The 18395-nt window shown below is 36.1% G+C and overlaps 1 protein-coding gene across 3 annotated transcripts in view; it reads right to left on the bottom strand.

The window, feature by feature from the left end:
- Positions 1-18395, bottom strand: part of Abl (tyrosine-protein kinase Abl) — a 64325-nt gene that overhangs the window by 33116 nt on the left and 12814 nt on the right. For 2 of the 3 annotated variants that reach the window (XM_089697079.1, XM_089697082.1), the window contains exons 2-4: positions 9006-9105; positions 7443-7555; positions 1432-1631 (exon numbers count right to left, since the gene is read on the bottom strand). In XM_089697079.1, coding sequence (XP_089553205.1) covers positions 1432-1631; positions 7443-7555; positions 9006-9105 — 413 coding nt within the window. The remainder of the gene's footprint in view (positions 1-1431; positions 1632-7442; positions 7556-9005; positions 9106-18395) is intronic. The other variant, XM_089697087.1, reaches the window with a different exon arrangement.

Here is an 18395-nt window from a genome sequence, read left to right as displayed (position 1 = left end):
GTTTATCTGTGCGGAATTGCAGGATGAGCTGGGGTTTGAGTTATATATTATTCACGCGTCGAACAAACGTTGTTATATCGGCCGTTATTAAATTGTACCGACGTTATTCACACGTCGAATAAAACATTTTTATATTGGCTGTAATACAAGTATATCGACAAAATAAATATTACCAAATATATTAAAATGAACCGCTTTTAAATTATTTAAAGACGTAGTAATTCGCAGGCACATGATAAAAATATATCCTTTAACCTAACCAACTTATTCATCAACAAATCGAAAAATAGGTAAAACCAATACTCCTACTACGTGTATAAAGTTCAATTGCTATTCCACAAAGCTAATCTCCTTTAGAAAGCTTAGTACTTCGCAGACTCGAGCCGGCCAATTTAATCTCACCGCAGAATACGCTATACCAGCTCGTATGAAATAATTCGAAATCCTTCAACTGTACTCCGCAAAGTATTTTCTTGAAGAATAACTATTTAAAGCTCTAGCGCGCTCGCAAACGTAACCGCAATAGCATAATCTATCGCTCCAGAAACTATTCACGGTGCAAGTTTAAACTTTTCTGATTCTTTTATATTAGAGCATTATGCATACCCCATGAACACCTGCAAAGATAAAGCTTCTGCAAATACGTTTTCCGCTTTTAGAAAGAATGAAACAAGAATAAGATTAACGGCGGAAATATAGGGATGGACTAGGAAGAAGACACGGAATTTATTTAATTCTCCAGAGACCGAGATGTCTTTTCTTACAAGAAACCATATTTTTCTATTCCTTAAAAACCACAAGCAACATGCATACCAAAAAATTTTGAAATATATTTGATTATTTTTCCGACCCAAATATCGACCAATAGAATTGCACCATTCGACGTCACGTGGTACAACCTACATGGTATTATACTGATAATTTTTCGAAAATTTTCTCTGGTCGTTGACGTCAAACTGACAGGTTCAATTCAATTGTGAAATTATTGGCCGACATTTGGGACGGAAAAATAATCTCCCGAATACCACACGAGCTTCAAAATTATCTGGCATTTCCCTCAAGGTTCGCTGCAATCAAATAAAGTCGTCAAGTTTTTCAGGAAAAATCACTCGCGCTTCGCGCTCGTGATTTTTTAGCCTTGACTCCTTCATTTGTTTGCAACGAACCTATCGGAAAATACCCGATAATTTTGAAGCTCTTGTGGTATTATAAGTGACAATCACCTCGTCAGCTCTAACTCTATGTAAATTCTAAAGAAGATGTCGGTTATATTATGGTGTCGGGTATGGACAAATATTAGTGGCCATTTCTTGACATTCTTTTACGATAAGTATATATTGTAACTCGAACATTTTTAAAGTGTTGTTACTCTCGTTGAAGGTCATGTCGGCTCCTAGACACTACACTGGGGAGCTACACTAGGGCACTCACCAGAAAGCTGCCGTTGATGCCGCTTGACAGCAGGTACTCGGCCGCGTTGCGCGATATGGGCCCGTGGTACCACGAATGCTTCTCCAGCGAGTTGACCGGTGTCACATAGTTGCTGGGCACCCAGCCCACGCCGCCGGCGAGCGTGTGGGCTTCACACCACTCGCCGCTCTTGTTGTAGCTCATTATGCGCACTTGCTCCCCTATACACGATAATAATAGATTATTTACTATTAAGATAACCTACAAAGTATACATATACTAGATAATAAGAGCCAATGATAATGTTCGCAATAGCGTTTAATTAAACTAATTTGATGTTATATAGCATTAAAATAGTGATTAATATGTATTTGAAAATTTTAAAGAATAGAAAGTCGAAAAATCCTGCGGCAGGATTCGATCCACGTCATTTCATCGTTACGGTACAGCGAAGTCCAAATCAGGCTCCAAATATTTCTATTTATTAAAATTTTCAAATATGAAGCTACACAAATTACCGTATCAAAGAGTTAATCCAAAATCTATTGTTAGCGATTAACGCTAATTAAAAATTAATCATCCATTCGCATTTGTCGATCATATCTGCATTACATTTAATTTGGAGAATGTAATTTCAACGCCATTATTCTCACTAAATAATTTTAAATGGTGAAACATTGTGAGCAATTTCAGCGAATTATGTGAACAATGTGTTGACGTTATTAATATTCAATATCAATTATCTATTTTGCGAGCGCAAGCGGAATATAATGAAATATTTGTATAATCCCTATGAGCTTATGCTAGCGACATTTTACATGAGTGAAATTTTAATTAACGCATGTGTTTATACTACGTAACTTATGCAAAGTAAATACTTTTAGATTTCATGACGCTTTTTATGTCTATTTACCACTACACGAATAAGAGCCGTTTAAATTTAGTAAAAATGTAACTAAACATTTTGATGAATTTTCCTGAAACATTCCCATTCTGCAATTACATCAATTGCTTGCAGCATCAGCATAGTATTTAAGTCGACAAGTCTAAATCGTGACAATTTTAAAAATGGCTATTGTATATACCTCATAAAAGAAATTTCCTACTAGATTCAGAAAACGGCCGCAATTAAAAATCTTGAAGTACACGCAACATTTAAACAGAACAGAAAGTACTACAATGCGCCCCGTAACCTGAAAACGTACTTTACAATTATCATTAACGATAAATGCACTCCAGACCTAATTCCGAGTGAAATACCTAAACGATGGAGACAAGTACCACCTGTATCTACGAGATTTCCCACGAGGCGGCGCACAGCAATTCCAGAAAATGCCAAGCCCGTTTTAAATGGACTTAAATACTCTGGTACTTATTAGCCTAGTTTTAAACATTTTTCCCTTAAATTGACCCATAAATTGAGCATAATTGTGATAAACGTTAAAAACCGCGGAGAAGCTAAAATTTTTATTCCAATATACATTTTAGAAGGTTTACGCAACTTAGTACATTCAAATAAAAAAGCGCTCAAATAATAATCCGAGTGGCGGAGCTTTCTGTCGCTGCAACATTGGCTGCGGATTTACTGAACGTATTAAATATTTCTGCAATAATAACCGACTGTATATTTATCGGGTTTTGTGAAAAAGAAACGGGAAATTCAGTTACCCTTTAGCGATTAAATGCATCGTCTTTTTGTACGCCCGCAAAGAGTTTTTCTCGTAACTAAACAATGTTTAATATTTAATGGAGATTAAAAATGTAGGGATTATATTCAAGCATTTACGTTTTAATATTTTACGTGCATGACGTCTTAATTAACATGTTAGCAAAATAAGCGAATGAACGTAATATCTACGTTGCGGGATATTTAGCTGTTGCCGATCAAAATTCGCTTTTCGCAAAACTTCACATCCGCGAAACAGGATTACTGCGCACAAAATATTAACCATTTACTGGAAAAATAGTGACGCACCACACACGTACAAAATTTGCAAGTTTAATATGAAAGCTGCCAAACTAACCTTCACATATGGATGAACATCGTATAATAGCGAAGATCGCACAAACAAGCCCGACTTAATGTAAGGACACATCACGTATGAAATGTAAATCGGGTTAGGTGCTCCCTGACACATTGAATAGACAAAGCCTTCACCGCACATAATAGACCTTGGTAAAATCCATTATCAATGTCCCCATTCATTAAGGCCGATGCAACCCGTCTGAGCGCTAATTGCATTGTTACCTCGCTTATATACGGGGTTAATTTAAAAATACGCCTCCTTCAATGTGCTACATCTGACCATCACGCTGAAAGACCTTTGTTCTACACCTCTTTGTAAAACGTGATGCATTTTCTAAAGCATTATTATCAATGTTTTCATGTCAACCCTGTTAGGTGATGTAAAAGCTGTGCTTAATGGCTTTTCCTACAATAGTGTTTTTAATTTTCATTGTAAGACGTTTAAGAGTTTAAAAGCTTTCTAGAACCTATTTGTACATGTGCCTTTAATATGTCACATGTATTGATAACAATAGAGGGCTCAATTAACTTTGAAACACGTCTTCCCTTGATGAAGTAACCTACAGTGTTGTTTAATTAACATCCCTTGGCATCCATCTCAATATACCAAGAAATATAAACGCTTTTAAGTATTTTCAAATTCGTTTAGTTTTTTCAGTAACCATTTTCTCCCCTGAAAACTAGCTACCAACTGAATTAGTGATATAAGCCTTTCTAAGAGCATTACATCGATTAAACCCCACGTAAATAAGTATCAGAAACTCAATATGCAGTATACTATCCAGTATTTATGATTTATTTTTGAAGTGAAAACTTCTTTAGCGGTGTTGGGTATAAAATGTTAAACTCGCGTCAGGACACGTGACCTGATCGAAAAAGCGTAAGACGGATGGATATCAAAGTGTGCGTCCACACTGAATGCGCGGTGGCGGCGGCCTAGGCGGGCGCGACGAGCGGGCGCTCGCGGTGGCCACACCGACGCGCGAGCTCAAGTAGCGGTTCGACGTTTTTCGGGTGTTGCAAACTTTGGACGATTTGCTATTTTTACTGGACAGTCCGATTTTGAGATGAGATCATTATAGAAGTTGTACACGAAATAAATAAAACAGAGGAATAACGGGTTAATCTTATATGAAGAATTGAGATTATACCCTACAAAATTACTGTGGTGTATATAAGTGTTTTAGATTGAATCGCACTTATAAATAAAGAAGTTTCACTTCAACAATTAAGTATTTACGCTATTTTACGAAAAACAATAAAGGATATAATATAAGAAGTCGAGCGACAAGACCGAACTGGTTTGATACCCCCGCCGTCCGCGCATTGGGTCGCTTGCTGACTAGGCCCGTAGTGTGGCCAGAACGCGCGGATAGGAGAGTTTGAAAACTACGCGCGCTGGCTCGCTCATTACCGTCGCACTAGGCTTCCGCCAAAGTCATTTCAATGTGGACGCAAAGGCGCGTTTCATACGTTTGATATTTCGCGCCCGCCGTCGCAACCGCGCTAGGCTCGCAGTGTGGACTTGCACAAACATGCTCAACGTTAATAATAAAGTTTTCACTTCTGCCGGCACTCCCGGAGTGCAACCCGTCTTTTTTTTATAGATAATTTTATGATCTAAAATTTTGGTCCCAGGTTATAGAGAATTATATGATAAACTTACCGTCTCGACGAAAATCGTACAAAACCTACATTTTTAATTATTCATTGATCTCGATTTTTTTTCCTTTCACGTACCAGAATGACGGGAAATTACAATGTTTTATTTTGAACAAATTTCGGCTGGATGGGAATTTTGGTCATGGTCGTCGTCGTCGTTGGTAGTGTGACTAAACTATTACCACCAAAACGACATGAGCAAATGTCACAAATTAGCAATAGCAGTCTCTATTCCAGCGTTATCCTATTAGTCTAAGATCCCACTGCAAGATTACTTCATTCATAGTTTTTTTTTTCGCAGATGAAACCAAAATTTTATGTATATTTATAATAAGGATATATATCGACTAGATTTCCAGTCAAAATTTGGCCGCAAGCATGTTTAATTAAATTTTTTACTTCGATTTTTTGGAAAAAAAATCCGTTAACTTGTTATTTATAGTCTACATAAAGTACTTTATTAGTCTGCCATTTGTCTCGGCCTACTGCAATTTAATTAGTCTCCCAACTATATTTCCTTTTAATTCGACAAAGTTACAGTCTTACAAGGTTGTTAGGTAGGTGGTGTGCAAGAGCGCTGCGGCGTGTTATGAGGATGTGGAAGCACGCATCCGGAGTCGCAGCTAATTACTAAGACTCGAGAGCACCATCAAAGAGGTTTAACATTTCATGTCCACAAGTTAATTAAAACTATGCACGACGCCATGTAATTAAGTCAAGTCGGCAATAATATAATAGAATTAACGATGAGGTCGCCACGCGGTGTGTGCGCGAGAAAATTGTATCATGTTATTGAATACAATTAAGATAAGGCTATGAAAATGGTATCGAGATTTACAGTTGATCTTATTTCGTAGCGGACTATAAGTTGCAGGATGATTAATGAAAGTTGATGTTAATGTAAATTATTAATTAAATCATATGTTTAAAATTGAAAAATTTAGTCTTATCAGGTCTACATAGCTTACGATACAATCTATTGTATCGTAAGCTTCAGGCAGATATGTATTATTATCGATGCACAATATCAATAACGAAGGTATCTGTTCGAAACTATGAGCATTTTGAAGCAAAACAGTGCTAGTGGTTTGTACGGTTCATTGAATATTAAATTTCATCATACGATATTCCTTCCGTACGCTAGAATTGCGAGGTACGAAACAGAACCTACAGTAAAACCTGAATACAATGAGGAATACAATGTAAATAATTAACGATCTAATCATCTTAAAAGCTTACTTTTACACGTGAAGCAATCGTGCTTCAAAATACTCGAGACCTTTGTCCGGAAATTCACGGAAGCGCTGCAGCCGCTGGAAATGTCTAAGTATTTTCGAGTCTTCATTACTGCAAGGATCCCTTCCCAACTTTGCACTAAATAATGCAACTATGTGCTACTTTAGAACGAAATAGCGGATTCATTTGGCTTTAAAACTCTCCTACATATTCAAACTTCTAGGGAGTGCAGTCAAAAACTTTTAGTTGGAAAGTTTATGTCGTATCTACCATTCGATATTGCAGATTGCGCATATCTATCTCACTAATGAAACTGCTATTTCACCTGAGCCGTATAAAAGTTTGCAGGAGACATAATGTCATGCGACATGAGCGCAAGCGAATCTTACCCCTTGCAGCATAGTTACCCATTTGCCCGATTTTCCAGCTACATGTCACCCGTTGTTTGTGCGACCTAATGCCGGCGCAAACACGCTACCCGCAAAGTCGCTAAAGTGTGTACAGGCCATTAGCAATTCAATTACCTTTGAACGGTTGCATCGACAATTTTACCAATATACATTTTTATGGGAAGAACGTTCAATTCGAAATTAGACTTTCTGTAGACGTTTTTAAGAATGGAGTGTTACCTCTCAGTGTTCGTGTGAAGTTAACAATTCGCTGAGTTTTCCTCACGTGTTTGAAATGCAGAAACATTGTTAACACGCTCGTCAGAAGCATGTCTAGCGGGACATTGTAATAGAGCCGGTAGCCGCCACCTACAGCTACGATATATGACGTCAATTCATGTGTACTTGTAATTTTTTAAATGCACTTTACACCGACCGCGCGACGGCAGTTTTACAATGTCGTGTATTTTAATGGTTATAGGTATGGCCGTTTAATGGTATTGAAGTTATGTTAACACTACATAAATACCGTCGTTTGTACAAAACATTATATTAGGTCGTAATTACGGTTGTTATAACGTATGAGTTTAAGTATTTTCATTAATCGCTTAATATTAATAAGACACAAATAATGATTCAACACACCTACGCATAAAAGTCGCATTTGATAAACAGTAATAAAAATATGTGATCTATATGTTTACAAAGCTCTACAATACCTTTTTTAAGGCTCAGTTGATTTTCCCCGCCCGCCTGAAAATCGTACAAAGCAACAAACAACTGAGGGTCGTCTTCTTCATGGTGCGCCAAAAGGTTCTCCTTGGAAGTCCATCTGTCGTGCAAAAAAAAGGTTGTGAGTTGCGTAATGAGAAAAGGCACTAAATGTCGGTTTTATACATTCAATCTATCTTTTTTAGCTCGACGAGATTCCCTGCAGAATATTTTTAATCAAAAAGTCGCTACCACTTTTTGTTGGCTGCGGAGCAAAAATTTGTAAAACCTTTAGATAGATCGAACATAGAAAACGAGGGACACAAAACAATCCATTATCTCTGTAAAATCTGCAGGTTCCTAGTTTTTGAGTTAACAGACTAAAACAAGGCTTTTATGAAACAAATCGTGTAAATAATTGTCCGATAATTTAAAATCGAAACACCTCAATTAACTGCAATTTTAAAAAGCCTTTACGCCCATTTACAATTCTGATTAACATTGATATTTGGACGCGCCTGCCCCTTGATATAGACACTAGCGCGTTGGAATATTACAGCTCTTTATGGAATCCCCCTTCGTTAAAAAGAATAGTGCTACAGCTAATTCGAACTGCTATAATTTCTCTACGTAGCTTTTAAGAGAAGCATGTAAGTACGCGCGACTATGTGTCGGTGACTCAAGAGGATTATTACGCCACTCGTGTTTCGGCACTTTCCACTTCAAAACTTCGTTCACCCGCATGTAAGTACCAACAAGAGAAGATCAGCGTCATCGCATGCACTAAACTTTAATACCACGTCTAATGGGTAAAAGGTTGCATTCATCTTTACATCTCTCTGAAATATTTGACGGTAAAACCAGACGGATGACAAACTGCAAAATCAATGTTGTTGAAAAGTGTCTGACAAAAAACGACACACTGAAAATTGCATCGCGATACCGTAATATGAGGCACTTCCAGCCATTATCCGTGACGCCGGCCACAAATCGATTTTCCCTCCCCTCAGTTAGCCATAGACATGGAAAGGAATAAAGTAGCCCGTGTCCGCTACCAAAAGCTATTTGGTATGTAGGTATATTTCGTAAAGATGTCAGTACCTACGTTGCGTGATTGAGTTGCAAATTGCAATCAGCCATGCGTCAATGTATATCATCACAAACTATAATCGCGTTTGCCGGGAACAATCCACCACCATGTGTCGGCCCAACCGAGTGAACACGGCTATTCAGTCGAGCTATGCATTCACGATACGGGCTTAACGCAATTTACGTCATCTTTGAATGCAGAATGATTTGCGAGGTCGAAAATTCGAATATCAAAATACTAAAGGTTGTTTACGATTTCTTCGGTGCTCATTAATTAAAACAAATCCTATGTTGTTTTTCTCAATTAGGGGAAGGTGCATTATATATTTGCATGAGAAAGGCCTCACGTCGTAATAAAGGACCTTGATTTTTCTCAACCCAATTCGATTAGGTAATCATTTGTTCTGTGACTCGAGTAAAATAATTAAGGATAATTTCTACATGATTAAAAAAGATTGTATGTTTTGGATGATGCAACCAACCTGTTGGCGGAATCGAGGGGTAGCGGCACAGCCGGCGCGGTAGCCTCTCCATCTGGTAGGTCCGGGATGTGCGGCAGGGGACGACTCTGCAGGAGTGCTTCTGCAAAAAACCCCATACAACATTGCATAATTTACCCGACACTTTTCTGATTAACTACCTACTTATTATAAATTTTATCGTTCGACATACTACGCATGTGACCGTCACAAATAATCCCATAAAACAATTTGACCCTTATGAAGTTGCAAAAATGCAGATTTCCAGAGCGACCTACGAGGATAGAATTTCAACGTGAAATTCAAAATGGACATCGATGTGATTATTGATGGGTATTGCGTTGACGCTTTTCTCGCACATGCAATAAATATAGTTTTACAAAATTTTGATTTTTTTTTCTCAATTTTTTTATTTATTTTATCAGATAGCAATGCCGTTTCATTTGTACACATGAATAATAAAAGCTGCCTGGATAATTCTTATTATAGCTTGCGCTTCCGAGATTTGCTTTGAAAACTTATATACATTGAGAATTGCCGTATCTTGAGACGTAGGTACCGATTGATATGAACTCGAAAAGGAATTTTATTTTCCAACATTGACATTCGCATTGCATAATCGGCTCGACGCGAGGTGCCTTCAATAGTCGCTGCATTTTAATTCGTTTCGTGGAATCGAGATGTGTTATGACGCGAGGGAAGAAATGTAATAAAACGTACTATGTACGGCAAAACGTAAAAGCTTCATATTGCGTTATACACATCGTCCCTGGGGGTTGAGATATTATATGTGTACTCTCATGTTCCATGTACCTACTAGTCGCTTTGACTATATTGTTTGAGATTCAATTCGCAAAATGTAAGCGTTCTCCAACAAAATTGAAAAGAGATTTAGTGAAATTACAGGAAAATTGCGAGTCAGGTTTCAAAAAGTTTAGAACAAAATGTAACTGTCCGACTAATGCAAGTGAGACCGTATTCTACGTTAGATATTATCTGTGCATAGACATGACGTTAATTGCATCTAGTAATTACCAGATTGCAGATGAATAGACAATTAGACGTTAAGGCAATTCAATAATCTGTTTCAGCTAGATGTTGGATGCATACCAATATCCTAGAAATTCAATTTGCAGTGCTGTCAAATATTTGATCATTGGTATATGTGCATTAATTGTAATCCGATACCATATATATGTTACGGCTAAAGGTAGGTGAGAACATAAACTTAAGATTAGCCGGCTAAACTTAGGTTTATTTTCGACGAGGTGTTAATGTTAGTTTGTTCTATCTTTAGCCGGCTAAACTTAAGTGTAACCGCAGGCCCGTGGCTAAAAATGTCGGGGTGGGTAGATTTGGTTACTATAATACATGTAAGGAACAGGGCGAGTGTTTTCTGGCACTTCGCCGGCTGCTGCCGCAGCACGCTCGCTGCGCTCGCTCGGCTCGTGCGGGTCTTAAGAGTTCTAACCTAACCTAACCTAGCCACCAGCTTTCTGCCCTGAGTCGGGGTGGGTAGATTTGGTTACTATAATACATGTAAGGAACAGGGCGAGTGTTTTCTGGCACTGTGCGGGCCCCTCAAGCCCTCCACCGGCCCGGCGCTAACCAAATCTACCCACCCCGACATTTTTAGCCACGGGCCTGCGGTTACACTTAAGTTTAGCCGGCTAAAGATAGAACAAACTAACATTAACACCTCGTCGAAAATAAACCTAAGTTTAGCCGGCTAATCTTAAGTTTATGTTCTCACCTACCTTTAGCCGTGACATATATAACATATTAAATTCTCACATATCCATATCCATAATCTCTCCTAATCTGTCTGTATGTGTTGCAAGCATTAAAAATTTATAGCCACTCATTATGCAGAAATTATTAAATATGTGAAAGCTTTCAAAGTTCCATTCGAAACATTTATTTTATTTTATAATGTGTCTTATTATAGCTCATTACAATTGTAACTGTTTCTATTCATTTGCAATACATATTTTGAAATATTACCCTTCCTCTTTTTCACATTCTTTCTTTCAACTACCTCAAAAGCATTATCTACCCTTTCAATTATCTTGTAACATAGTTTATCACCGTTTAAAACTTAACGCCGCTACTTTAAACTACCTACAAGAATTTGCAGGCGACCGCTCGAATCGCGTGTCTCTGAATGGCCGACGTCGACGATCATTAAAAGTAAATTAAAAGCCGTAGTTTAAAGGTCTCAGCAAGGAAACCCTCGAAGCATGAAGAAGTTTGCATTAAGTGATTACTTGAGAACGGTTTGCGCTCCGTTTACAGTCTAGATCTAGACAGGATGAAATCCTATTACACTAGGCTGTCACCAATAGCGTTGAGTCTCCGGGAATTATCTTATAATCGCTTGAAACGAGATCAATACACCTGTGATGTTATTGTGACCTTTGGTGATGTGACCTTTCCAAGTGCTTGAATAATTAATGATAATTTATTTTCAGGGATCAAATCAATACCGACAGTGAACAAACAAATTAAGAACACATCAATAGTTTGAGATTGTTTAAAAAGCGATGATTCAATTTCGTAAATTTCTATAGAATTATTTTAATATTATACGACCTAACAATCAAAAAACATCGTGAAAATACATTTTTAATTGGCGGAATAATCGTATTTGTTATACGATTATTACGCTATACAAAAACATACAGTCCAATTAATAACCTACTTCTCTTTCGAGTTTGGATAAAATTTAATTACATTTGCGCCAATTCAGAATTTAAAATTATTTTCCCAAACTTTCCAATAACTAAAGTTATCGATTTTTCCAAACTTTTATATCCTAGCACGTTCCTTTGTTGGTAACTATTCAAAATATACGGAATCCTATCAAGTGTTTAAATCTTCTAAGTTCAAATAAAATCAAAAACTTGTTGCATTTACAAGCCATCGGAATTCTTAGAAAAGGAAAATATCGGAGCTTGATATTATAAATCCCTACCGTATTGGAGTAATAAAGTCCCCTTGAAGATTCAAGTTCATGTGCAGTCACGATATTATATCGACATAACAGGAAATTTCTTCACGGAGATACTTCAATAGTGAATTCCTACGATGTTGACTTCATAACTAAAAATCTCATATTTCCAAGTCGTCAATAGCCTTTCGAAGTGACTGAATCGAGGCAAAGGGAAATTTTACAGCTTCCAGCTACTCGCGCACGTTCCTGTACACATAGTGAAAAGTGTCCGTGTTACATTACAAAATATGTAAAGGTATATTTGTTATTTTCATGTATATATTCCACTTCTATACTATCATATTCGACTTCTTTCCAAAAACAACCAGGAGTATGAAGAAAAGTAGAATAGGTACAATAATTTATCAAATTTCCTTCCTTCCTTTTATTCTTAATTGTTTACTTTTATTTAATTATTGTTTGTATGAATTTTTAATCTAATTAAATTTTTAATCTGTATTATGTTTATGTATTAAATTCCAATCTGAATTTTAAATATTTACCATAAAATAATCGCCGTTCTGTTCATAAAATTCAAATGTTAAATATTTCACGGTCCCGCAGGACAGGCATTGCCTAGTGCGGGAACCAATGATTTTATTTCCTGTATTTTAACGTTTTTTTCTTTAAGCAACTGTATTAAGCACTATGTAATGTATGTATGTATGATTGATGTACGTGACTTAAAGAAAATAAATTTTTGTTTTAAATTTTAAGTTACATACAGGATTTTATCTACCAAGTAAACGAAGCGCTTTATAATTAATTTCTGCAGAACAGCTTTAATACTGTTGATCGCTTTTCTTCAACATGCTTCTAACTTATCTCAATGCAGCAGTAAAGAAACCTATTGTTATTTATGTAAAGCTCGAGCAAGAACGATTTCTTACAAAACTTAATGCATTTTTTATATTAATGGTGACCTGAAATATACTTAGATACTCTAATTTATTCAAAAAATTACATTTTAAACATATTAAACCCAAAAATAATCAAGAGAATGATATACTTTACCTATAACCGTGTTTTGGCCACTAATTAGTGATAACTAAATTAACCACATTGCATTTAGAAGTTAAAACCACTAGTTTATAATCCACTGTCATAATTAATTAAATGAACCGCTTTCAATACCATAAACGTGAGTTAATTTGCCAAAGCGAAACTATCACGTAATTTATATTGATACATTAAAAACACGTTTATTAGTTGGAGCGGAGAAATTATATCATCCATATATTTAAGATTGCTGTCACACTGTTTTTAACAAAACATCTTCTGACTTATTTTTAAGAACTTTTAGGTCATATTCGAACACCTTTTTTAAATATTTTGTCTGTAATTGGTAGGTCAGATAGTACGCTTTACTCTTTTTACAGCTATAAATAATAAGGCCTGTCTGGGCAAAAAACTTAAACCCTATTGCTTAAACCTTGTTGCATGTTTTCATTCCTTTCGTGGAGTCGAAGAAACAATCATCATGAAATGATAAGATGAATCCTGCTAGAACATTTACCTGGTCAGCGGTATCTTTAAATTACTCGTTCCTATTAATATTTGTTGCCTCTACAAATACAGTTGTAAGAACTTTGCGGCCTTTGAGGTGCAATTGTACATACGGTACTCGGCGTAATCCAGTTGTGGCAATTTATAATAATAGTGTAACGGGCCTGCATACGTGTCGCTCAATGTGAGCTATCTGGGAGGACAAAAAGTCAAGATGTTGTTGCAAATTTTCATTCTAGCTGCATAGGTACATGCTCGTGAATATTCCGGTTTTAAATTTTATTGGAATTTCATATATCCACGATATTTTTTGTTTCATTGTGGCTTTATTAATATTTTTCGTATCGATCATTTAAAAATAATTGCAGTGTTCAATCTTATTACATTTGTCGATTTTCCAGAAAACCTATCCTAGTCTGAAAAACCTTAGACACAATTAAAAAAGCATATAGTTCTAACTATCTAACTTATTTTTTGGCAAGATCTTTCTAGAACAATTCAAAATCTTCTCAAAAACAAACTTTAAAACCACCTCATCCCTCGTGCTTCAGCGGACAGATCAGACCTCTAATGAAAATTCTAGTTCTATAGGTACCTATAAGGAAAAAAATTGCTGCTTCGCGGAATGCACAATCAAAACCAGTTAAAGATCAAACTTAAACTTTCGTCAAAACAAACGTCATAAATCGATCTCAGGCAGAGTCAATCCAATGATATCTAGTAGCAAAAAGGAGCACCCTTCACCCATCAAGTTATCCCATACAAAATTGGCAACAATCGAGCGCCAAACGCTGCATATATCAGGTTCCCGTCTCACATTTAGGATAAGTAAAGAGTGGTTTAATTAAAATCAAGTCACACACGTTGCCTCGCCGCATATGGCCAGTGGGCCGGTGAGTCACGTGACGCCGTACTTAACCGAATTGAGCCGACAATTATTAACGTCTAATAATATCCGAAACTGACTATAAAAACGCAGAGGACTCGGCCAGTTATTATTGGTATTCATTTATGTCAGCTGGCTGACTTGACGCGTAAAAACGCTATGCTAGTGTAAATGCATGGACGGTGTCGTATTTTTTAATTGGTTTTCTGGAATCTTTACTGCGCGGCGTTGATAATTATTTGAACCTACATTATATTATTATAAGAAATTTTCGGACAAACGTATTTTAATTTAATTATTATTTAGACCAACTAACACCAATAAGGATATGTAATAAATTTTGTCTCCCGTATATAATAAAGCTAAGTCTTTGAAAGTGGAATTTAAGCTTACGGTTTGTTTAGTTAGAATTTATAACGTGATTTATTACAGACTGTGTAGTCTGTAATAATAATATATTCAAGGTATACGAAATTTTGAGTCTGAAACTAAACGTTATCCCGAGGCATTTATATAGTCAGCTTTCACGCGTACATATCGCAGCTTTATTATATTTCGCTTTAAAAATACCTGTTTCGTTTAAACTAAAATTTATCGAAGAATTCAATACGTTCGCATTCGACTTCTATATTTTTACAGGTAAACGAAACAATAAAGTTTTCCCGATACAATACCATACAAAACACAGCCGTTGCCCGCTGCTACTCAACAGAATTGAATTTTCGAAAAAACAAAACCGCCGCGAGCGGGGTTTGAACGTCGGTCGTGAAGTGAAAATTTAATTTGATCCTCGTGCATTGTATCATGTATGATCAAAATCGGGGAATTACATAAATGGCTTGTACAAACTGCCAGGACGCGTAATTGCCTTAACGTTTACCAATAACGTCCGTACTCCGTAGGTACGTACGTACGCGGAATCGATATAATTTCGAGTTTATACGTGTAATAGTTATTGTGAAATGTACGATGTATTGCAGTTTAATATTACATTTTAATATTTGGAAATGGATGTTTATCTTTGTAGGTGTGATATTGATGAAATTAATTGGTATAAAAAATACATCAGTAAAATTTAAATAAATTTTGATAAACAAGTTTACAAATACATAATATAACAAAAAATTTTGTTTTATTTATTATTACATGTGTACATTTGGGCGTAACAAATACTGAATTGATTATAACATAACTTAAAAGGCTGTATTAAATTCTTCACATACCTACGTAAAGTTAAGTACTAAATTTCAAATCACAACTCACAACCTTCTTATCCAATTTCACTATCAAATCCCGTCCACTCCAAAATCCTACGTCACAGGGTCACAATTAACGACATTGTCTCCAGAAATAATAGGGTTAGTAAACACAATTGGAAATACGCAGTAGGCTTTAATAGTCACGTATACGGGCTGGCTGATCAAGAGCTTCCAGGAAGCGAGCACAAGCTTCCAACCCCACCGGTGGGTCATTAAAATCTCACAATCTGTGAATGATTATTTTATAACTAGCTGTGCTCCGCGGTTTCACCCGCATTGCTCCGCTCCTGTTGGGTTTAGCGTGATGATAGCCTTCCTCGATAGTTCCTGAGATTAGTGTGTTCAAACAAACAAACTCTTCAGCTTTATAATAACCCGGAAGCGAGCACAAGCTACCAACCCCACCGGTGAGTCATTAAAACCTCACTGTCTGTGATGAATTTTTTTCAATACATTCGCGCTTTGAATTGAGATGTGCTGACGATATTTTGCGGAGCTATGATTTTTATAGTTATATATTTCATAGTATATGTACGAGGGCTTTTATAAATAAGATCCTAGAAACAATAATAATTGTTTTTGAAACAACAAAAAAAATGAAACCTATAAATAAACGCTTATAATGAAAATTAAATATTTAAAATAAGAGCATGATCAACCCTACTACACTTTCCGGCATAAATAATATTAGAGCCAATCAAAAATTAACGTCTTCTAAAAGCGGCTACGAATTTTTAATCTCGACCATACTATGACACCATTAATAAATTATAAACGCGAACGTCGAGCCAAGTCCACCTAAAATGTAAACAAAGGAGCCATTAAATGTACCCAAAACCAGCAAGAGGTTCAGACCACATTAATTATTGCAAACCATTCATCATCTCTCCCAGGACGTACCAAAAATTACATCGAGCATATACAGCACACAGCACACGTACCAAACACATTTAGAAGATTTCACGGTGTGACCTATATTACCAAAACTAAATATGGACATCGTATCATCCCAGCGTACAAATGTTATTTCCGTCATTGAATTTTAGTGAGCATTTAATTATCTACGATGTTAATCTGACGGAGGAGAGAGCTAATTTAGTGTACAAATCGCATGATGCATGCCTTGCTACCGTCTGTGGATTCTCCTGAAATATATAGCACCTACTTAGGAATTAGTTACATCCATTAGGATAGTAAGCAGTGAATAGATAAGTTGAAGATTTGTGTGATTTTGAAGTAAACTTCTAAAATTGTTTTCGTATTAGAGATAACCACGTACCTACTATAAGACATATTATATTAGGACAACATTATATTGACCATATAGACAAAAACATTTACATTTCGCTCGTCTTTTGTTTAATTTAATATTCTATTCACATAAATGAATGCGTATATATTATTGTGTTATTTTGCGTATATATTTTGCAGTTATTTGTGTCTGCTACTTAAGCTCACCCGATAATGGATTGACTGGATAAAGCAAACAGATACTATTTTAAGATATAAAATGTACCTCGGGTGAAGTGAGTAGGAGTAGTAGAATGAAGAAATAATGAGAAATTTAATACTTTTAAAAGCAGAAAAAACATCGCGGTAAGTCCAGTCAACAAAGTTTAATTTCTTTACTAAGAAATTAATATTTCTTACAAAACAACGGAGTAGTCTCGAGTTCTAACTTCTATCCAATAAACTAATTTATTTTAAAGCGAATTACGTAGAAATATTAATAAACGATAACAAAGAATAAAGGACTACATTATTGATTTTTTAAGGTTCGCCTCGGTTTCCACTGCAGAATGAATGCCAGAGAATCACAAGATCGGCCTCACTTGGAATTTTAAATCGTATTTCTTTGTCATCGAATCACGGAGGACTAAACTCGCAGAACCGATATCAATGGGGAGTATTCGAGCGCGGCGTAATTAAAATATTCCTGTAAAGTTTAGTGATTTTTAGATGTTCTAAAATAATAAAATATTATATACTAGCTTTCCGCCCGCGGTTTCGCCCGCGTTTTCAGAGAAAACCCCGCATAGTACCCTTTCCCGTGGGATTTCCGGGATAAAACCTATCCTATCTCTTAAGTTGGATCGAACTGCACATGGTGTGCGAATATTAGATACTATAATCGGTTAAGTGGTTTAGGAGTCCATTGAGGACAAACATTGTGACACGAGATTTATATATATTTAGATTTATAAATTCGACTATTATAGATTAATATTTAATAGAAAACATGTTTTCAATGCAATACAATATCATCCGTTTTCATGAACGCTCGTTGCCATTAGCAACGCGATAAATCGATATATTAAAAGACCTCCATTAAAGCGTTATCATCGTCATTAAGTAGACCAAAATACATGGATCCACAACGGTGGAGCTTCATGAGAGCAGAGTGTAAACATCAGGACATTTAATTTTGACATACTGCAGCAAGCAACCCAACGCGGGTTTTTTAATAAAACGTTACTCGTGTTCGGTGACGGTATATCGATAAATCTCGTCACGAACGAATGAACTTCAATCATTACCTACAGTCATATCACAGCTTGGACTATTTAATTCATTGAATTTTAATTAAGGCTGCAGTCTAGCAAAATTGCGTTTTCAACAAGTTATTTGACAATTTTTTCCCGGCTAATGAAATGATAAACTAAATTTTTTTTTTCTTGTTTATCAATTAGTGTTATATACGCAATGCGCGTGAATTTTTTCACATTTATAAAGTTACTTTATGTTACCTT

The sequence above is a fragment of the Colias philodice genome, chromosome 1 (genome assembly GCF_061535455.1).
Source record: "Colias philodice isolate Cphi_HAF_F1 chromosome 1, ilColPhil1 Martin Lab GWU primary, whole genome shotgun sequence".
NCBI classification, from domain to species: Eukaryota; Metazoa; Arthropoda; class Insecta; order Lepidoptera; family Pieridae; genus Colias; species Colias philodice.
This window is presented reverse-complemented; position numbering and strand designations above follow the sequence as displayed.